Source organism: Syngnathus leptorhynchus, chromosome 21 (assembly GCF_054491065.1).
Source record: "Syngnathus leptorhynchus isolate UIUO chromosome 21, UIUO_Slep, whole genome shotgun sequence".
NCBI classification, from domain to species: domain Eukaryota; kingdom Metazoa; phylum Chordata; class Actinopteri; order Syngnathiformes; family Syngnathidae; genus Syngnathus; species Syngnathus leptorhynchus.
Genome location: NC_141215.1, coordinates 3,833,816 through 3,851,418, shown reverse-complemented (window position 1 = coordinate 3,851,418; position 17,603 = coordinate 3,833,816). Strand labels below are relative to the sequence as shown.

Here is a 17,603-nt window from a genome sequence, read left to right as displayed (position 1 = left end):
ATTGAATTAATACTAATATGTTTGAGACTATTAGGTTTTAATATAACCCCTTCGGTGGTGGTGATTTGTAGGGAGTTTGTAAGGAACGGATCTGCGAAGGGTCCTTGAACGCAACGTAGAGCCCTACTGGCCAGAGACGGTAGCGCAACTGTGGCTCCGCGCTGGGACTGGTCCTTTCGCAGCCATTTTCTGTCCAACCAAACAGCCGTCTCAGGAAGGTAACCAACCAGGGCTTCATTGCAGGTCTGTGTCTGGCTCCGGCCAATGATTGCTAACCGATTCCTCGTTAGCTCGAATGGAAATGTCCGTCGTCCGGCAGATTTTTTTATTTGGCGTTCGTTCGTCAGGAAGTTATCTCCCCAGCGAAACTTTATAATTGTCGGTTAATACGAGTCGGGCCGCAGCCACGTTCTCCTCCGACAAAGAAACAGGGCCGACGCTTTCCGTACCGTGGATGTGAAATGTCCATTTACACTATGGACGCCGTATGCGTGAACATCGGTTTAACCATCGAAGGTAACAGAAAGCCGAATTGCTTGCTTCTTGTATAATGGTGCATAACGACAATTTATTTTTTAATCAGGCAAATTCCGCAAGATACTGGGTTATCGCAAGCTAGTGAGCTAGCTGCTAGTTAGCATACCATAGCTATACATCTACATAGTCGTGTATTTTTTTTTTTTGATGGGCTAGTTTTTTTTTTAATTGCATAGAAAATGCAATATATTAAGAAGTGCACGACATTTACTTCACCAATAGAGCGATATTTGTTAGGCGAAGGGTGCGGTTCGTTGACATTTGAATGCGTAATTTTAGGCGGGTACATCCGAATTACAAATCCCCCCATAAATAATTAATTGTAGCATTTGTATAATGTAAAATGAATAAATTATTGCTAAAGATTGACATCAATCACTTCATTTAGTACACTGGAAATAAGCAAGCTTGCAGAATAAAAACAAGTCTGACAACTGGCATATTTTATTTATCTTATTTTGGATAGTCAGAACAACGCTAAATAGGTGCATGTACTAAAAAAAAAACCGATTTGTGTTTGTTCCCCAGATGGATGGAGACGGTGCCACGACCGATGCCTCTCAGCTGGGCATGGCTGGGGAGTACATCCCATCCGCTCACTATGTGCTGCAGCAAGATGGTAATTGCTTAATTGATGGTTTAACCCTTGTAATGGCATCTAAATAATAAAATATGCCTATTTTTATTTCCCCTTTAGAGGACCCAGATGAAAGTATGAACGACCATGACGACGGTGGCGTGAAGGAGAATTACAGGGAGCAGGATATTTATCTTCCCATCGCCAACGTGGCTCGAATAATGAAGAACGCCGTCCCGCAAACTGGAAAGGTTCGTTGGCGGGCCCGCGACGCTTATTCAGGTCACCGTGCATCGAAAGCCGACGCGACAATCTTTCTCCATCTCCAGATTGCGAAGGACGCCAAGGAGTGCGTGCAGGAGTGCGTGAGCGAGTTCATCAGCTTTATCACGAGCGAGGCCAGCGAGCGCTGCCACCAGGAGAAGCGCAAGACCATTAACGGCGAGGACATCCTGTTCGCCATGTCCACGCTGGGCTTCGACATGTACGTGGAGCCGCTCAAGCTCTACTTGCAGAAGTTCCGAGAGGTGAGACACGACGCTCCTTTTACCGCTTGAGTCTATTGACCTTGACGTATTGACGTGAACATAAATGGCCTATATTTCTATTCACCAGGCAATGAAAGGGGAGAAAGGCATGCCTGGTGTGTCTGTGGGTGAAAGCCTAGGGGAGGAGCTCACGGACGAGAGCTTCGGTAAGCTGACTTTAATACGTTATATTTATTTGGCTGCCCATCCTCATTGTTTTCAAAAGCAATTCTGTCATTTTCCACCCTTTTGCAGCAAACCCTCTGCCAGCAGGAATTATAACAGCGGATGGTCAGCAGCAGAACGTCATGGTGTACACCACCTCGTATCAACAGGTAGGCAAGCAAGACAGCGTCAGAGACTCTTGACGGACATGTTTTGGGAAATATTGTATTGACTTGGTTGAATTTGACACTCCATGGCTTTCAACTCTGCCCTACTTGCAGATTCCCACCGTACAGCAGATCCAGTTTTCATGACAAGGCCTCACCTTCAGCGTGAAAACTCGAGCTGCGCTCGCTGGATGAAGGTCCGAACTTGGCGCGGGTGGAAAAAGAGGCCATCAAGGAGAAGGACTGGGTGCTTGCGTCCGCTGGGCACCCTCCATGTACAGACAAAATCACCTGTTGAGTAGAAAGTAGTTTCTAGTTCAGCTTAATTGACGTCACATGAACAAAGGTTCCATCGGTGTAGATGTGTGGTACCAAAATGTGTAGGATTTTTAACCAAACTTCCTGGACAAGGTGTTTTTTTTCTTTTGAAAGGTTTATCTTGATGTGACGTAATTAGTGATCAAGCAATAGCGTGTTTACCTTGATGCTGTTTTTTTTTTTTGTGTGTAAATTCACCCAGTTTATGTGCTTTCTGTGTTTCACAATTCATTGGAATACAATCAATTGTGATGTGTGTAAAGTTAACAGTATTTTTTATTTATAGAACAAAACTACCCATTGAAATTGAACCTGTATATTTTGGTCTTCTCGTGTCTCATGCTTTCATCTTGTTCCCGTATTTATCCATGTATGGTTGAATCTCAGCCCACACCTGCAAACAGTCCACAAAGTGTCACAAATTGATACCGTACGATTATTTTTGAAATAATCGGTGCACACTTGCCTTTTGCTGTCGAAGGAGTGTGTGAGCCGCCTCGATATCATGGCTCATGATGCGGTCTTTATCCCAAGCGCTGGGGAGAAGACATTTGTTAGCATTAGCATAACCGACAAGATCAATTTGAGCAGTATCAGCATCAATTCAAAATGTTATACTTGTTGGAAATACTATTATCTGCATCTAAGTGTGTTTTATCAATTACGCCAAAATGTGTTAGCACACACCTGACGACAGAGCGTACAAGTTGGTAAACCCTCTCCAGAGGCGCAGTGGTCTCGAGTGGACGCAGAAACTCAAGACCCTGACAGGCAGCCAGCAGCTCGATGGCCAACACTGAAGAAGAAAATTGGCATTTTCATACATGAACATAAAGAATACATGAGGGGGGGGGATGACCTTGCTCTACATGCTCCACAACTCTGAGAGCTTTGCGGGCAGCCCAGCCGCCCATGGACACGTGGTCTTCTGTGGCGGCACTGGTGGACAGGGAGTCAACGGAGGACGGGTGGCACAGAGCCTTGGATTCGGAAACTACAAAAGGTGTACGAAATTCATTTGTAATATTTTGGTAATTGTTTACAGATTCAAAGGAAACCAGACGGTACGGGGACCAACCCAAAGCAGCGGCGGTACAGTGTGCTATCATGAAGCCCGAGTTCAAGCCTCCATCTTGGACTAAGAAGGCCGGTAGATCGCTGAGAGGCGGGTTCATTAGCCTTTCGATCCTCCTCTCACTTAAATTGGCCAGCTCGTGCACACCGATGGCCAGGTAGTCCAGTGCCTGAAATAGCAAACTGCCTCATTGTATCCAACAATTCTCTTTCCACTTTCCTTGCCAACCCAAATAGAACTACAGAGTGGATGGATTATCATCTATGACATCATTTTACCTTAGCAGGATACTCTCCGTGGAAATTTCCTCCAGAAATGACCTCATTCATCTCAGTAAAGACCAGCTGAAAAGTCAAGTTTAGGAACCCACCATGCAAGTTTGACGTAATTGAAGGGGGAAACACTTCCGTCTTGTGGACATATTGTGAATTACAGCCAGACAGATTGAAAAGCAGGTTTGGAGGTTCACACAAGATTATATCAATAATTGAAATATACAATATTAGATTTTTTTTAATATAGAATAATAAAACAATAATAGTTGAATAAAGGACAACAAGAAAAAATATAATTTCTAAAAATGTTCTTGAAGGATACAGGGTTGTCAGTGGCACTGTTCATCTCCGTTGAAATGATCATCTGCACAAACTTGATGGTGTCATTCACAATTCCATGAACCTGCAACGAGCAAAAACCAATCCAAAGAAAACCAACAGCGAATCAATAAAACAAGAAAAATGTCAAATGACACGTTACCTGAGGGATGCAACGCAGCGTGTAGGCATCTTGGACACGGTTGCAGGATCTGTGACTTTCTTCAGCAAGATCATTGACTCAATCAGCATTTATTTGACACAATAATTAAAATATTTCATCACAGCCCTTTATAGCAATCCACCTGAAATCTGGGAGGGGAAAACGGGGGAGTCCAAAAGAGCGCGCAGCCTCTCGGCCACTTCCTTCTGTCCAAGATGTGGTTTCACCGCATGAATGGCTACAACAAAGCATAAAGTGGATGAGGAAATTTGAAATATTGGATAATAATTCATTTTGATGACGCGTCGGATGCAGTTACCAGGATGGAAAGGTCGCACGCTTCCTCTCAGGGCTTCTAAAGTTAAAGCGGCGACGACATCGGCTTGTCTGGCGATGGCCAACGCCCGTTCCACAGCCTCCGCTCCCAGAGATGAGATCATCTGAGTGCCGTTGATCAGAGCTAGGCCCTAACGTCACAGATCACAAATTGAAATTCCCATAAAGGCATTTGTATGGGAATAAAATAAAAATATTTGTCAATAATACTCCCTGACCTCTTTTGGCTTCAGCACAAGAGGTTTGAGACCATGTCCTTCCAGCACCTACCAAAAAAAACGAATGACCCGACATGATCCTGGTTCTTAACCACCTCGACATGAGGAAAACCCAACTCACCGCCTTGGCCTGAGCCCAGCCGCTTTGTGGCGACCACATTCTGCCCTCCCCCATCAAACCCAGCGCCAGGTGGGCCAGGGGGGCCAGGTCGCCGCTCGCCCCCAGCGTGCCTTTCTCCGGCACCCAGGAAAGGCAGGATGCTGGAACACGCAAAGGTGAAAGAATGAAGAGTTTATTTGGGGTCAAAATATATTAGCGTACCATTGAAAGCCTTGATGATGTCATCAAGTGTTTCCATGGAGATGCCGCTGTAGCCTTTAGCCAGGACATTGATCCTCTGCACCAGCAGCATCCGTGTTCTCTCCACGCTCAACGGGGGCCCCACACCTTGGCACATAAACGCCAGTGAACTCGCTCGCTCGCTCATTAAAAAAATTATTTAGTGCGTCAAACTCGGGTTAGCTACCGGCACTGGTGGAGCGAATAAGATTCTCTTGCAACATCCTGCAAAGAAACAAAAGGAAAGAATGGAACATCCTCAGGAAAAATACTTGTGTTGATTCAATGAGTTCTTGCTCGTGGATGTTTGACTTACACAAGTTGATCGTTCGGTATGAGCGTGTGAGCAAATTTACCAAAGCCAGTGTTGACTCCATACACAACTGCACATACATATAATAAGCATTGTTAGTATTTCAAAGTTTTTTCTTTTCTCTTTTAACAACTGTACAAAAGACTAAATACCTTTTCCTTCCTTTATAAAGCCATCAATCACTTCTCTGCATTTGATGACTCTGTCCACTGCTTCCGGGGTTAACTGCAGGGGAGGGAATGGAATAAAATATAATAAATGGAAACTAAAGACAAATATAAATTAGCATCTAAATAGAAATATCTAATGATTTAAGAGAAACTTCAAATTGTGGCGAAAATCAAAAAGCAGTCTTGGTGAAAAGTAGTCAATAAATAATAGTAAATAAATAAAAGAAAACCCACCTTTATTTTGAATAAGCCTTGGCCTAAAGCCACCAGATCTGCTGTGGTCAGACTGTTGCCATCCAGAGAGAGGAACTACCAAGACCCACATAAAAAATAAGATTTTCAAATGTATTCAATTTGTATCAATAAAAAGACGAGAACAAACCTCTGTGGGCTCCCGATAGTCTTGCCTATTTCAAAGCAAGTCAAAGAAGTAGAAGGAGAAAACTGGATGGGAATATCTTTAGAAAGGATACACAGAGGTGGCCAGTGGAGAGACGCCAAACTTGTCATCTTCAACCGCCAATACTTCGAAAAGACACGAGACAAAATGGTTACTTTCATTTTAGCGCCAGAAGGTCAGCTCTCATTTCAACACTGACTTAATTGAATAAAATCGTTGTGGTCTAAGACGGCCGTCGCGCAGTCATCATGGTCCAGTAGCTCGCCGCCTCGACACCGCCGCACGACAAACTCCGACTCATCGTGTTCCAGATTTTTCGCCCGGCGATGGCGTTGCAGGGCCGCAGAGCCGAGCGACCGGATGGAGGGCGAGGGGACCCCGATGGGCACCCTAAACCAGTCACCCCGAACACAGACAGACACACAATGCATTGGAGCAAATCAATGAATGGGAGACAAACAATGAGTGACTACTGGGCTGACTGAACTGGTTTTATTTTTGACATATAACCACACCTTCCCTGACTTATTAACACCCCCTTTTCCAAATTCCAATATTTGTTCAAAGTCTGATTGTGGCCTTGGGAATTTGTCAATACTTGAAATGCCATGAGTGTCCAAACTGGTTGAATATTATACAACACATGAAAGTAACTCAAATATCATATTTCCTGTTGGTGCCCCGCCCTCGCTAACTTAAATATTTATCAGAATTGCTCTCGGTGGTCCTTCCTCCGTGCCCCTGGGCTGTAACCGCATTTCCTTCTATAGAACCGCAGGAACTGCCCTTCCAACTTTTTTGCTAGGGAAGCCTCCATTTGCAGCTTCCTGAGCCGCGCCCGTTCGAGGAATAAAACAGCCTACTCTGGTTGTCACCGTTGTCGGACGGGCCGAACGGTGCCAGAACCAGAAGGTCTCTGCGCATCCATTTTGAAGAACTTCATTTCCTGTTGCTTGCTTTTCAAACACATCAGTTCATCTCTCCCCTTCCTTGTTGTATTTGCATCAGCTAAAAATAACACGTGCCCGAGGTCAAGTTGTTACCGCATTCATTCATGCGGGCAGACATAAACAAACCTTACCACCAAAGATTTGGAAATCACAGCAGAGAAAATTGGGGGTCAACAACTCCCGTCACGTCGCCCGCGTGGAATTATGTCGTTGTCCATTAACAATGTTACTGTCAGGCTAACCAGAGTTCAACTTTTTATTCGGGTTAATCAAAAATCCTTGGCATGTGAATACTGACTACTAGTTAACACGCGGTTCAATGGTACAAGTCAATTTTGAACACCAAGTTAGAGTCTACCAATGCAATTTTTTTTTCGAATTAAAAACAAAAAAACAGTTTGAAAAGAAGCATTTATAAACCATTGAAATTTATTTCATCTCAAAGGTACATCCAACTAAACCGTACGTAAATTTATTGTACTGGATTAGAAACAAACAAAAAAAATGCATGCACAGTTTGAACATTTAATTAAGTGATTATTTGGTGTACCACAAGACTCCATCTCCAGTACCTTTAATTTCTGTCTTTTATTTATTTTTTTAAGTCATGTTAAAATTACAAAAACAGTCACAAGCCTATTTTGACAGTATTTTCAAATATCAAATCTAACTGCGAAGCGTCCCAAAAACAATATTGCATTCATCGGGTAAAACCTCAACGTCTGCTATGGATCTTGCCAACAGTTTGCGGCGATAGCGCCAGCTGATAAGTCAGCTCTCTGTGAATCCTATCGGCCAAAGATAGAAGTATCACTCCGTCACGATTCCTCTGCCCGTTCTTTTCTATCTGGGGAATGCGTACACACCTCCATCCTCACTTTCACCTTTGACCCCATCTACTGATGCGTGGCAGCGTGACCTCAAAAAAAGGAGTGCTAACAGCAAAGCGCTTCAGTCCGAACAGAGGAAAGCACCATCTGCTTCAACCCAGAACTCCCTGACACAATTTTTTTTTTTTTTTCACCCCCTCCCCTCAACACACGTGCGCACTCCTTAATGCTCCAGATGCCGCTCCACTTGGTACCAGATAACAAGGTGTGGAGTGTTCTGCATCCTATCATTACACGGCGCGTCCTCCCACGCCGCACGCCGTACGCCGTAGCAAGTCTGACAACTGTTTGCCGATTAAATATTTGTAATTCTCCTTAAACGAGAGCAAAAAGTCATACGTCCTTTCCAAAGCACACATACCTTAAATACAACTCCTTACCTTTAACCTAAAAGAACTCAAATTAGCCATTTTGTACTTTTAGCTACGCTAGAACATTAGCATGTCCGTTTGAAAAGTCAAGTGTTGTGTGTGCCGATTGTTCCTCGAGGATTAAAGAGATGTATGGAGACAAAAAGTGGCCACTTCAGACCGGACTGCTCGGCTGAACCCGATTCTGGGAAAACTTTAACGCAAATCCACTTGTCGCGTTAGTGGTAAGCAACAATTCGGCATCTCAAAGCATGTCGGGGAAGAGTGGAAGTAACCCGTCAGTATTTGAGTGACGGGATGACAAACGACGGAAGGGAGCGAGGGAAGGATATGTCAAATCATTTTCCGGACAGAGTGAGCTTAGTGTCTCGTTTGAGTCGGAAGCATTTTCCAAAAAGATGCAACGCGCGCAAAAGCTAAAATGTCAACGCAAATGGTCGCATATTGCTGGAACCTTCTTTTATCAGTCAATCTAGGTTGGCCCTGGTGGGATCATAAACAATGATTTAGAGGATATAGCGAAAAAAAAATCAAATGTCATCCTTTCCCCTTCGGATGTCAGTGGTGAGTAATCGCCGCGGATTTTGGATGCGTGCGGTGTTTATACACACACACAAACTAGTGGCATCGGGCCCTGCCCTCTCATGTCCGGCGTTTGAATTCCTCACTTGTGAGCTCAGCCGCTCCATCCCGTCCAACTTTTCTGTCCTGCAGTCTAGCAAACCCAGAGAGAGAGAGAGGGGGGCACTGTACCCCCCCATCAACAAATCCATCCTTCATTAGCCTCCACAATGACATGAGTATTTTAAGAATGTGGTGTATACGCATCACCCTACCGTAGACTCCTTCCATATCTACCCCCCCCCCCCCACACTTCTCCAAGAAACGTCTGGTGCTCATCAGGGCTTCTATCAGTGTTTGTGAAACGGTACCAATCGCAGGGTGGTAGCCGGGTAATCCCACCCGTAATTTAACATTGCTCTTTTTTTTTTTTTTTTTTATGTTGAGCATCCATCCTTGTGGTGTCAGGATTCAAACTCTTGGTTGATTATTGGGTTGGGAGGGGGAGTGTTTTTAGTTTTTAAAAGGAAAACAACATATATTTACATACCTTAGAAATTGGTGAAAACTGGATATGAAAGTTTTTCTTCCCATGTTGTTTCATGTGCGTGTTGACGTCTGGGGAAAGAAGTAGTTTGGATAAGATCAGGGGTGTGGAAGTTTTCCTGGCCGTTTCCTGCCACTGCATCAGTTATTTAATAATGGCCGGCAGGAAAGTAAAGAAAGAGAGAGGAGGTAAAAAAAAAAAAAAAAGCTTCAAAGTATGACGTTTGAACAATTTGAGAAGAATTCACAATTTGGCCATTGATGTTTCACTTTGGTCCTTTTACGTGACATTTCGCAGGTATTAACATACTGACAGAAAGCTGTTCAATTTGAAACTAAAAATGTGTTAAATTAAGTTTTAATTGTAAAGGCTAGGCTTATTTGTATTAGTTATTTTTTTTAAATAAATATCACGTATTTCAAGTGTGTTCACCCTATGGCTCCCCCTACAGTTGTGGAGTGTCATTTCATTTCAAGACTAAGTTAAGAACAAATTAACATTGTATTTTATCATTTGAAAGTTACTTTTCATGACTTTATATTTTATTTGCTGTTATCGTTTTGAGCTACTTTTCATGATTGAGTTCGTTTTCCATGTCTATCACGTTAAGTGTGTATTTAAAGATTCTTTTCACTTTTGTACGCTGATGCATTTTTGTGTTTGTACCCAAATGTCACGATCTGACAGGATGCTGACTTTCCCCTGCGATCAAACGCTCGCTCGGCCCTGATGAGACTTCACCCCTCGTCCTTGATGTCACGCACCATTTTGGGAGCGGAGGGCCTCATTGTCTCCCCCGTTTCCTTTGTTATTTAAAAATGCTGCGCCGGGATTGGACCGCCCGCGCTCTTGATAAGGGAGGCAGGCATGCTTCGGGGATGGCAATGAGCAACGCTTTAGTGCAAGAGCGAGGGCCGCGTTGAGCACAATACCAGCCGGGATCCAAAGGGAGAGGGAGGGAGCAAGCGCAGCCAAGGAGACGACAGAAAAACTCACCCCCCCCTCCTCCTCCTCCTCCAAAATCTCCATCCTTGCAAAGAGGGCCCGGGACGCAAGCATGCACAAAGGCATTCTTGGCTTTAGCTTTTAAGGAAGAAAATACAAAAGGCCCGCACGGCGAGATCATTTACTTCCAATTGGAGGAGAAAGGCGTGAAGGGACGGCACGGCTCCAGTTTGAGCAAACTTGAAAACTCATCCGCTGCATGAATGATAGCGACATCTGGGAGAAGGAGAAGAACGCACAAATAGGATGGCAGCCACCATGAGGATCACGTGTTTGCTGCTATCGTTTAGTGAGTACATTTTTTACTCTTCGCGTCGGTGGAAAAAAAAAAAGAATAAGAAATCAGAAGCGTCAAATAAGCGACGAGGGCGCACACGGCAACAGATGTGCTCACGTGGGATGCGCACGGAGTCACTTTGGGGTCATCAATTCTACGGTACTTGCCAAAAAATGAGTTTGAATACTACAATTTCTTTTAATTTTGTGCATACAGCATCATCAATGCTTATTTTAATTTTTCAAAGTTTTGTAAATGTATTATAATTCCAGTTATTCATTTGAATTACATCAATATTACATTATTTAAATAGGTATGTTATGTTGAATTATTACATGACATTAAAACGTTTTTTTAAATAACTGGTTCAATTATTATTAAATGATAAATCACATCCTAATTAATTTGTTATATTTAATAAAAAAAAATATGATTTCAATTGTATTGACTATAAAAATTCAACGAATAAAATGGATTCAGTTGAAATGGCTTCTATTCCGCTAATGATTATGAATTCAAAACATAACATTACACAGAATGAGAAATGAAGGGGTTAAAAAAAATAATACAGCCTTTTTATCCATCTTCATGTTGGCGCTATGTAATCAGTACCAAGGTCGTTGTAATCATATCTGAAAGTAGGACTAAGAGTTGAAACATCTGCCCCCCCAACTAGCCCCCCCCTCCCCCCTCCAAGTGAAGGGCTTCTCACCACACACACACACACACACACACACACACACACACACACACACACACACACACACACACACACACACACACACACACACACACATGCACAGAGCTCCAGACTCTAGAAGGAGCTTGAATAATAAAGTGGACCCATGACCTCCTTCCGTGGCGGCAAGTAAAGAGATTTTCTTGAATTATGCACCTGCCTCAGCCACCGCATTACGAGAATTCAAATGCGAGCTTTTATTTTTCCGCCCTGGGAAAAGCAACGTGTGTGACACAGCCCCCCCCTGTCCCCCCCTTGATAGAAAACCTCAATTGAAGGCCCGTCAGCACAATACAAACGCCTAAAAATAGAAGTGTGTGTGAACAAGCATTACTGTGTGTGTATTTGTAACACGTTTTTTTGTTTGTTTGTTTTTAAGGGGGGTTCATATACTAACTCCTAATACAAGATTCAAAATATCATACCTAAATTTATCAAATTAATACAATTATTATGAAATAAACTTATAAAATGCCAAATATATAATTAAAAATAAAATAATAATGTAAAAAAGTAAGATGACATTATAACAATGATTTTTATATCCTCTGGTTTATCAAATACAATTAATAAAAAAAATAATACAAATGTTTCTTATCAGGCTTTATGACGTTTGCATTATTTTGGATTATTACTACCGCCAATGAATGGCAAATTCATTTTGGGTCCGCCAAGTTAAACCAGGAGTCAAAAGGTCACTTCCAAAGTAGTTAACCTGTTAGATGAGTTTTAGTGTTTTTGTCACTTTGACCTGATATGCCATCATATGCTCACATTTAGTATCAAACTAACTACGACTTACCTCCAAAACATACTTGAATCAAACGGCTGGATGTTGGGCGACAGGAAGAGGTTGCATCATTGGTTATCAGTCCTCACCAGGACTTCCTAGCAGATCGTCTGTCCTCTCTGGGTTGTGACCAGTCCATTTCCTACAAGATAACAGACGCTCCAGGACACCAGGGTGCCGAAGGGGGGAGCGAAGGAGGGGGAGACGCTGCCTGTTTTGGCACATTGGTTCGGTGTCTTTTGCTGGCCAGTAAGCATGGGAGAGAAGTGAGAACAATAGGTGGAGTGGGGGAAAATACTTTCTATCAACATCCTGGTTCCCAAGGAGGGTGTGGTTGCAGGAGATGGAAGAAGAATCTTTTCATGTAGGCCTGCATGGTGAAATAAAAAAATAAAAAAGTTAGTTGAAGTGTGACACAATTGCGTAACCACATTTAATAATCATTTACTACCAGGAGTCAGTTACAAGAACATAATTTTCGTTTGTGCTACCAGTACTTCCCTTTTATTGTTTTCAATATTTACGAGTTGGAGTATCTCGCTTGTGTATATTTTGGTTTTATTACCTCTGCCAAGGAAGTTCTAATCTTTATAGGCACGCTGGGTCAATTGTGACCCCACTCAAACAACCAAATATGGTTTCCTTTCATTTGGATCTAATATGAGGGTGTATTAACCGAGACGTGCATTTTATCTCGGACTGAGTTTTGATTGATGACGGGTGATGTCATCATTTATACATATCCCGACAGGAGTTTGACATTTCGTGATAGATCGCCTCCACACTGCGAGCCCACATTCTTCTCTTGAATGCCATGATGCTCTCCCAGGTGTCAGACATTTATCAGGCCCAGCGACTGGTACCGACCCGGACCTCCTCTGCACCGCGTGGTGTCCGCCTTGTTTTCGTTCAGTTCTTTTTTTTATTTTATCTGGCTCGTCAACTCCTGGTTGCAACATCCATCAGAGCAGACTGTTCAAATTAGCTATGTGTTTTTGTAGGTGGCATTTAAAGATATCTTGATTCACTTTCGACCCATGACGACATTTAGATGAGCGTAATAATGAACTTTTATCATGAACTTCCTCCCCAGCTTGTGTCAACACACATACCGGTCTGGTTTCCAAGGACGGAGAGTGTGTGGATAATGTGTGTGGCCGTCCATTTGCATTTGGCAGTTCGATTTACAGCGTCTTTTCATGTTCTCTCCTCTGGCCCTCCTCCCTTTCACTCATCTCCTTCTTTATTCCCACCGACTACACTCCCAACGGCGCACATTGAGAAGACCCCTCCCTTATCCGGCTTCCACCCGGTGTCCCCCTCACAAAAGGCGGGCCCGGGTTGAATTAGCTCTCTTGGTGTAACGAGGCTTGGGGATGTGGAATTGTCACACGGTCGCACGTGGGGGGCTCTTTGTGTGAGGTGTCACCAAAGTAATGAGGAAGATTTGTCCCACTGGCTCTTTTTGGAGCTGATTGTTTTTTGGTGATCGGTTCAGGGCCGCAGTCCTTGGCAAGGTGGATAAAGTAGCTGGCGGGCAGACAAACACGCTCATAAATATGTCCGATTTGTAGAGTGAATGTCTTCCTGAAGCACTTACCTAATTTTTACGCTTTTGGAATCTCGCTCTTGTCACCGTATTTAGCAACAAAGAGGTTGAATATACACGGGAGGCCATAAAATAGAACATAATGATGTTACTAGCAAGCCTGAAAAGATAATTAAGGCTAAATGAGGGTGTGTTTGAAGAGGTACAGCAGTTGAAATAAAATATGGGGGTCACGCCTACTGAAACCAAACAAACAATACCCTTTGACCTCCCGTGACCTATGTGCCGTGGGTTCACTATAAAAATGTTATTCCCTCCGCCAAACACGAACGCTGGTTAGCAGGATTTTAGTAAATCACAATCTGAGTCGGATTAGCGATTGATTTCTGCTTTTTTTTTTTTTTTTGAAACCACGTAGACTTTTTACCTTGAGTATCACACGAGAGGTTTTAGTGCCTTGAACTAGTAGCACCTTTTGACCGTAGTGCAAGTGGATCTGATGACCCACAGGTGACCTACATCACGAGGAATGTGCGGGTGAGGTAAAAACAACCTCGGTTGGAGATAGCGGCGGGAAAAGAAACAGATGCGGCAGTGACAGCTGAGGGTCAAAGGGGAGAAGAAAAATACTGAACAACCTATAAATACATCCTGAAAAGTTTTTCAAATCTTAGACGACATACCTCTTTGAAAAAAAAAAAAAAAAAGTTGCTGGTGATGACATCATCTCCGATAAATGCCTTGGTTAATTGTGCTGTAATATGTCATCGGTGGTTTTGCGCACGCGGGATATAATACAATAGATGGGCGGAGGTCACAATCCACAGGGGTGGTTGGAGCCAGACGCCATTGTAGTGCAGACGAGGATTGTCCACTGTGCTGCACAAAACACACACTCACACACACACACATGAAAAAAAAGGTAGTGGTCTGCATAGGTGTGGCGTTTCCAAGTTGATTGTGTTCAACATCCTGGCCTGGTCACTAAAAATAGTTCGACAGATGAAGATGGATAGCTATGGGCGTTGAATGTTCATATTATTGATATTTTGATATTTGAACGGTCCTTTGTTTGTGCCCACGTACTTCTTTTTTTTTTTTTAGGTCTTTTATGTCACAACGCGCACACAGACAACGCAACAACAGCTATCGGAGTCACGGCGGCGAAGGTTGCGTCCACACAAGGGATGACTGTTAAACCCACCAACGTGCTTACCGTTGCCAGCGTAACTACAATTCAGCCTGTAATTGACCCCGTTACTCAAAAACAACCCACTTTAGCGCCGACGAACAAAGTTAAGGTGACGCAAGCCCCGACGACTTCACCGGTGGCCTTCTTACTTCCCCCCATAACGACGGACGTTCCCAAGGCCAAGCCATCCCCGACGCAAGCGCAAACAAAGAGCCCGGCTGCTACTGCCGCCTCCAGTGCGCCACCTACTGTTGGGAAAGCTACTCTCGCCTCGATTATAACGACAAAAGCCAGTCTTACGGTCACGACGCTAGGCGCTACACGAGTACCCGCAACGACTAAAAACGTCATCACGGTCACGCCGACGGATAAAGTGGCCACAGATGGCACGACGGCGACTCATCAGCCGGCCTTGGGGACCACCGTCATCCTCAAGACAACTCAAGGGGACGTCATAACAGGTGAGGTGTTTTTTTTTTCAAATCTATTTTAATAATCACCAGTAAACATACTAAGAGTCCATTTTGATCTACTTAGCGGGAACCACTGCGACAAGCCACCAACAGACTTCAGGGACGGCCAAACCAGCTGTGAGGGAGCAGACCACCACGGGGTCCCCCATCCCGGCCTCAACCGCGACCTCGGGGGTCACAACCACAAAGGTGACCTCTGGCGCCACATCCTTCAAAAGAACCACGGCGACCACAACCGCTGGAGCTTATCCAAAGAAGTTTTCGGTAAGATGGGATGGTTAAGTACATGTTTGAAATAAAAATTGCTGACATGCAATATTTTTTTTTTTCTTTTTTATTGTCTAGTACTCGCTGAACAATGGACAAGAGGTAGGGGGGGGTTAATCTTCTGTTCTTAAATTACAAAAATGGTGTAACTTTTATGTCGCTCTTCACCGACTTTGCCAATTGTGCCCGTTAAGAATGAGGAGGAAAAAGATTTGGTGGAAGTGTGCAGGCGCCTCATGGGAAACTTGAGGGACGGAAACTGCACCTTAACGTGGCGCCACCATAAAGGCAAACTCATGTTTGACTGCGTGGAGATCAACGGCAAAGGTACGGATGACTGCTTCCATCAAACCACAAACAACAAATACTTTTTTTTTTGTCTTATAGTGAAAACGGCCCTGGCGACTCAGTATTACGAGGAAATAACAAAGGTGGGTTGATTTCTGATACGGTCACAAAACAGGCATATTTTATAAGCCACTAATGTTTGAATTGGATGATTCTTTTGTTGTCCGTATGAAGAAACCGACCGATAACAAAACCCTGATTGCCATTTTGGCTTCGTGCGGCGCTCTGCTGATTATGATCATCATCCTGGCCGTGTGTGCGTCCCACCATCGCAAGCCTTACGGTGAAAACCAGGTATTTATTATTTAATGTAGGCAAGCAAGCAGCCTTGAAAAAAAAGTCATCTTTATTGACATTTAAAAACTTGAGATAAAACATCTTTGGAAACTCACCAGCAACACCTGACGGAGGAGCTGCACACGGTGGAGAACGGTTACCACGACAACCCCACATTGGAGGTGATGGAGGTGCAGCCGGAGATGCAGGAGAAGAAGATGGCCCTCAACGGCGAGTTCAACAACGACGGCTGGATCGTGCCCATCGACAACATGCTCAAAGAGGACATCCCCGAAGAGGAGGACACGCACCTGTAGGGAGCGCAAAGCTGGCACGGATTAAACACACGACCACCGAGTAACCGGGACTGTGGAGAGGCTAACCGTACGGAACACATTTGACACCTGACTTATAACACGAGTGAAGTTACACACTGTGCCTTTACAAAATATTCAATATATTCTTTGTACACGCATCAGGTTTTATAACCCACAGATGAACAGCTCAGACACTGCAAAATATGAATAATTACATCCAAGTTGGATGTATTAAAAAAATATATACAGTGGTGCCTTGAAATATCTTTCCCAATGGAGATTTGAACACAAACGGCGCAGCAACACATGTAGACAGACACATCTTCAGCAAGTAATGACGAATATCTGTGCTGCTTCTTTGTGATGTGTTTAAAAAATATATACTGCCCCCTAGTGGCAAAGGCAAGCTGCATTGGCGCTTCCATTCATTTCTAAGGAACAAATTGGACTTGTATCTCAAGGCACCATTGTAGCACACAGTCTGATGACAATCAGGCACTTGAACTCTGTATACAATTTCACAACCTAGCTAAACGCTTCTTATTGCCAAACACTGTAAATATCTTATGAGCGTTATTGTTGATGCCGGACGGTTCAAGTCATTTGTTCGAATGTGCTTCAAATGATTTCCTTCCTCGTTAAGCCAATTAATACATCTCAACTTCAAACTACAGTAATCTCATTTTATTGATATGTCCCTAAGAATGTTTATAATTGCCAGTATTGTATTAATAATTGAAACTGTACATAGCCCACAAAGCATTATCTCAAAACAGTTGAATCTTATTTTTTCAAACTCAGTTTAGATTATTATCCATCATTTCTACTAACAACCCGGGCTAAACTTAAGTCTCCGACATATAAAGCTTTGTGCTTACGTCATTGCGACGTCCTTATTTAGACAAGCCTTTGGTACCATCTTGTGGCATCTTAGGGGTGTTTCAGAAAGAACGTAAAATCAACGATAAACGTTGAATAGTGAACTGGTAATATGCAGGGGATTTCTTATTTTAGTGTGTTACCTCTATTTGTACTTTTTTTGTATTTATGTGTGGTCTGCTGAAAAAAGTGAACAGGAGTCTGACACACTGGAAGTTGTAAATTGTGGTCACTATTTTTGTGCAAATAAAGATTTGTTTTTTGTTTTTTTTC

The 17,603-nt window shown here is 43.4% G+C and overlaps 4 protein-coding genes across 7 annotated transcripts in view; 2 read left to right on the top strand and 2 right to left on the bottom strand.

Annotated features, from left to right (window-relative positions):
- Window positions 1-109: 109 nt before the first annotated feature.
- LOC147040180 (nuclear transcription factor Y subunit beta-like) lies at window positions 110-2,716 on the top strand. Of its 2 annotated transcripts, none has more exons than XM_085902107.1 (7): window positions 110-243; window positions 1,066-1,156; window positions 1,235-1,365; window positions 1,444-1,641; window positions 1,730-1,808; window positions 1,897-1,976; window positions 2,088-2,714. In XM_085902107.1, the coding sequence occupies exons 2-7, from the start codon at window positions 1,066-1,068 to the stop codon at window positions 2,118-2,120; spliced, it is 612 nt and encodes a 203-aa protein (XP_085758233.1). In that variant the 5' UTR covers window positions 110-243; the 3' UTR covers window positions 2,121-2,714. The 2 variants fall into 2 exon arrangements, with proteins under 2 accessions (XP_085758233.1, XP_085758234.1); XM_085902108.1 differs by lacking the exon at window positions 110-243 and adding an exon at window positions 261-516 and having other exon boundaries at window positions 2,088-2,716.
- Window positions 1,389-12,404, bottom strand: LOC147040179 (histidine ammonia-lyase-like). 2 transcript variants are annotated; one of them, XM_085902098.1, is made up of 23 exons: window positions 12,042-12,404; window positions 9,222-9,289; window positions 6,099-6,289; window positions 5,973-6,024; window positions 5,882-5,906; window positions 5,734-5,808; window positions 5,482-5,554; window positions 5,333-5,399; window positions 5,204-5,241; window positions 4,999-5,124; window positions 4,798-4,937; window positions 4,677-4,724; window positions 4,442-4,589; window positions 4,265-4,360; window positions 4,123-4,181; window positions 3,964-4,044; window positions 3,645-3,710; window positions 3,370-3,535; window positions 3,151-3,285; window positions 2,979-3,087; window positions 2,758-2,827; window positions 2,604-2,685; window positions 1,389-2,264 (listed from the first exon to the last, which is right to left on the bottom strand). In XM_085902098.1, exons 2-22 carry the CDS (start codon window positions 9,263-9,265, stop codon window positions 2,629-2,631), a joined length of 1,866 nt encoding a protein of 621 aa, XP_085758224.1. In that variant the 5' UTR covers window positions 9,266-9,289; window positions 12,042-12,404; the 3' UTR covers window positions 1,389-2,264; window positions 2,604-2,628. The 2 variants fall into 2 exon arrangements, with proteins under 2 accessions (XP_085758224.1, XP_085758225.1); XM_085902099.1 differs by lacking the exons at window positions 9,222-9,289; window positions 12,042-12,404 and having other exon boundaries at window positions 6,099-6,305.
- On the top strand, window positions 10,084-17,599 carry podxl (podocalyxin-like). 2 transcript variants are annotated; one of them, XM_085902102.1, is made up of 8 exons: window positions 10,085-10,512; window positions 14,683-15,231; window positions 15,308-15,507; window positions 15,589-15,612; window positions 15,705-15,837; window positions 15,898-15,941; window positions 16,033-16,152; window positions 16,254-17,599. In XM_085902102.1, exons 1-8 carry the CDS (start codon window positions 10,470-10,472, stop codon window positions 16,449-16,451), a joined length of 1,311 nt encoding a protein of 436 aa, XP_085758228.1. In that variant the 5' UTR covers window positions 10,085-10,469; the 3' UTR covers window positions 16,452-17,599. The 2 variants fall into 2 exon arrangements, with proteins under 2 accessions (XP_085758227.1, XP_085758228.1); XM_085902101.1 differs by having other exon boundaries at window positions 10,084-10,512; window positions 15,705-15,941.
- mkln1 (muskelin 1, intracellular mediator containing kelch motifs) overlaps window positions 15,889-17,603 on the bottom strand; it is a 73,944-nt gene continuing 72,229 nt past the window's right edge. The window contains exon 19 of the transcript XR_015063098.1: window positions 15,889-16,445. The gene's annotated coding sequence lies outside the window, so the exon portion shown is untranslated. The remainder of the gene's footprint in view (window positions 16,446-17,603) is intronic.

What these genes read in the sequence shown, in the direction of transcription:
- LOC147040180 (XM_085902108.1), top strand. Translation starts at nt 1,066, where the DNA reads ATGGATGGAGACGGTGCCACGACCGATGCCTCTCAGCTGGGCATGGCT. An exon ending in CTATGTGCTGCAGCAAGATG is followed by an intron (nt 1,157 to 1,234) that starts GTAATTGCTTAA and finishes TTTCCCCTTTAG; the next exon opens with AGGACCCAGATGAAAGTATG. An exon ending in CCGTCCCGCAAACTGGAAAG is followed by an intron (nt 1,366 to 1,443) that starts GTTCGTTGGCGG and finishes CTCCATCTCCAG; the next exon opens with ATTGCGAAGGACGCCAAGGA.
- LOC147040179 (XM_085902098.1), bottom strand. Translation starts at nt 9,265, where the DNA reads ATGGGAAGAAAAACTTTCATATCCAGTTTTCACCAATTTCTAAG. An exon ending in TCTCCACTGGCCACCTCTGT is followed by an intron (nt 5,907 to 5,972) that starts GTATCCTTTCTA and finishes GCTTTGAAATAG; the next exon opens with GCAAGACTATCGGGAGCCCA. An exon ending in TTTCCCCTCCCAGATTTCAG is followed by an intron (nt 4,182 to 4,264) that starts GTGGATTGCTAT and finishes ATCTTGCTGAAG; the next exon opens with AAAGTCACAGATCCTGCAAC.
- podxl (XM_085902101.1), top strand. Translation starts at nt 10,470, where the DNA reads ATGGCAGCCACCATGAGGATCACGTGTTTGCTGCTATCGTTTA. An exon ending in CTTATCCAAAGAAGTTTTCG is followed by an intron (nt 15,508 to 15,588) that starts GTAAGATGGGAT and finishes TTTATTGTCTAG; the next exon opens with TACTCGCTGAACAATGGACA. An exon ending in AGCCTTACGGTGAAAACCAG is followed by an intron (nt 16,153 to 16,253) that starts GTATTTATTATT and finishes GAAACTCACCAG; the next exon opens with CAACACCTGACGGAGGAGCT.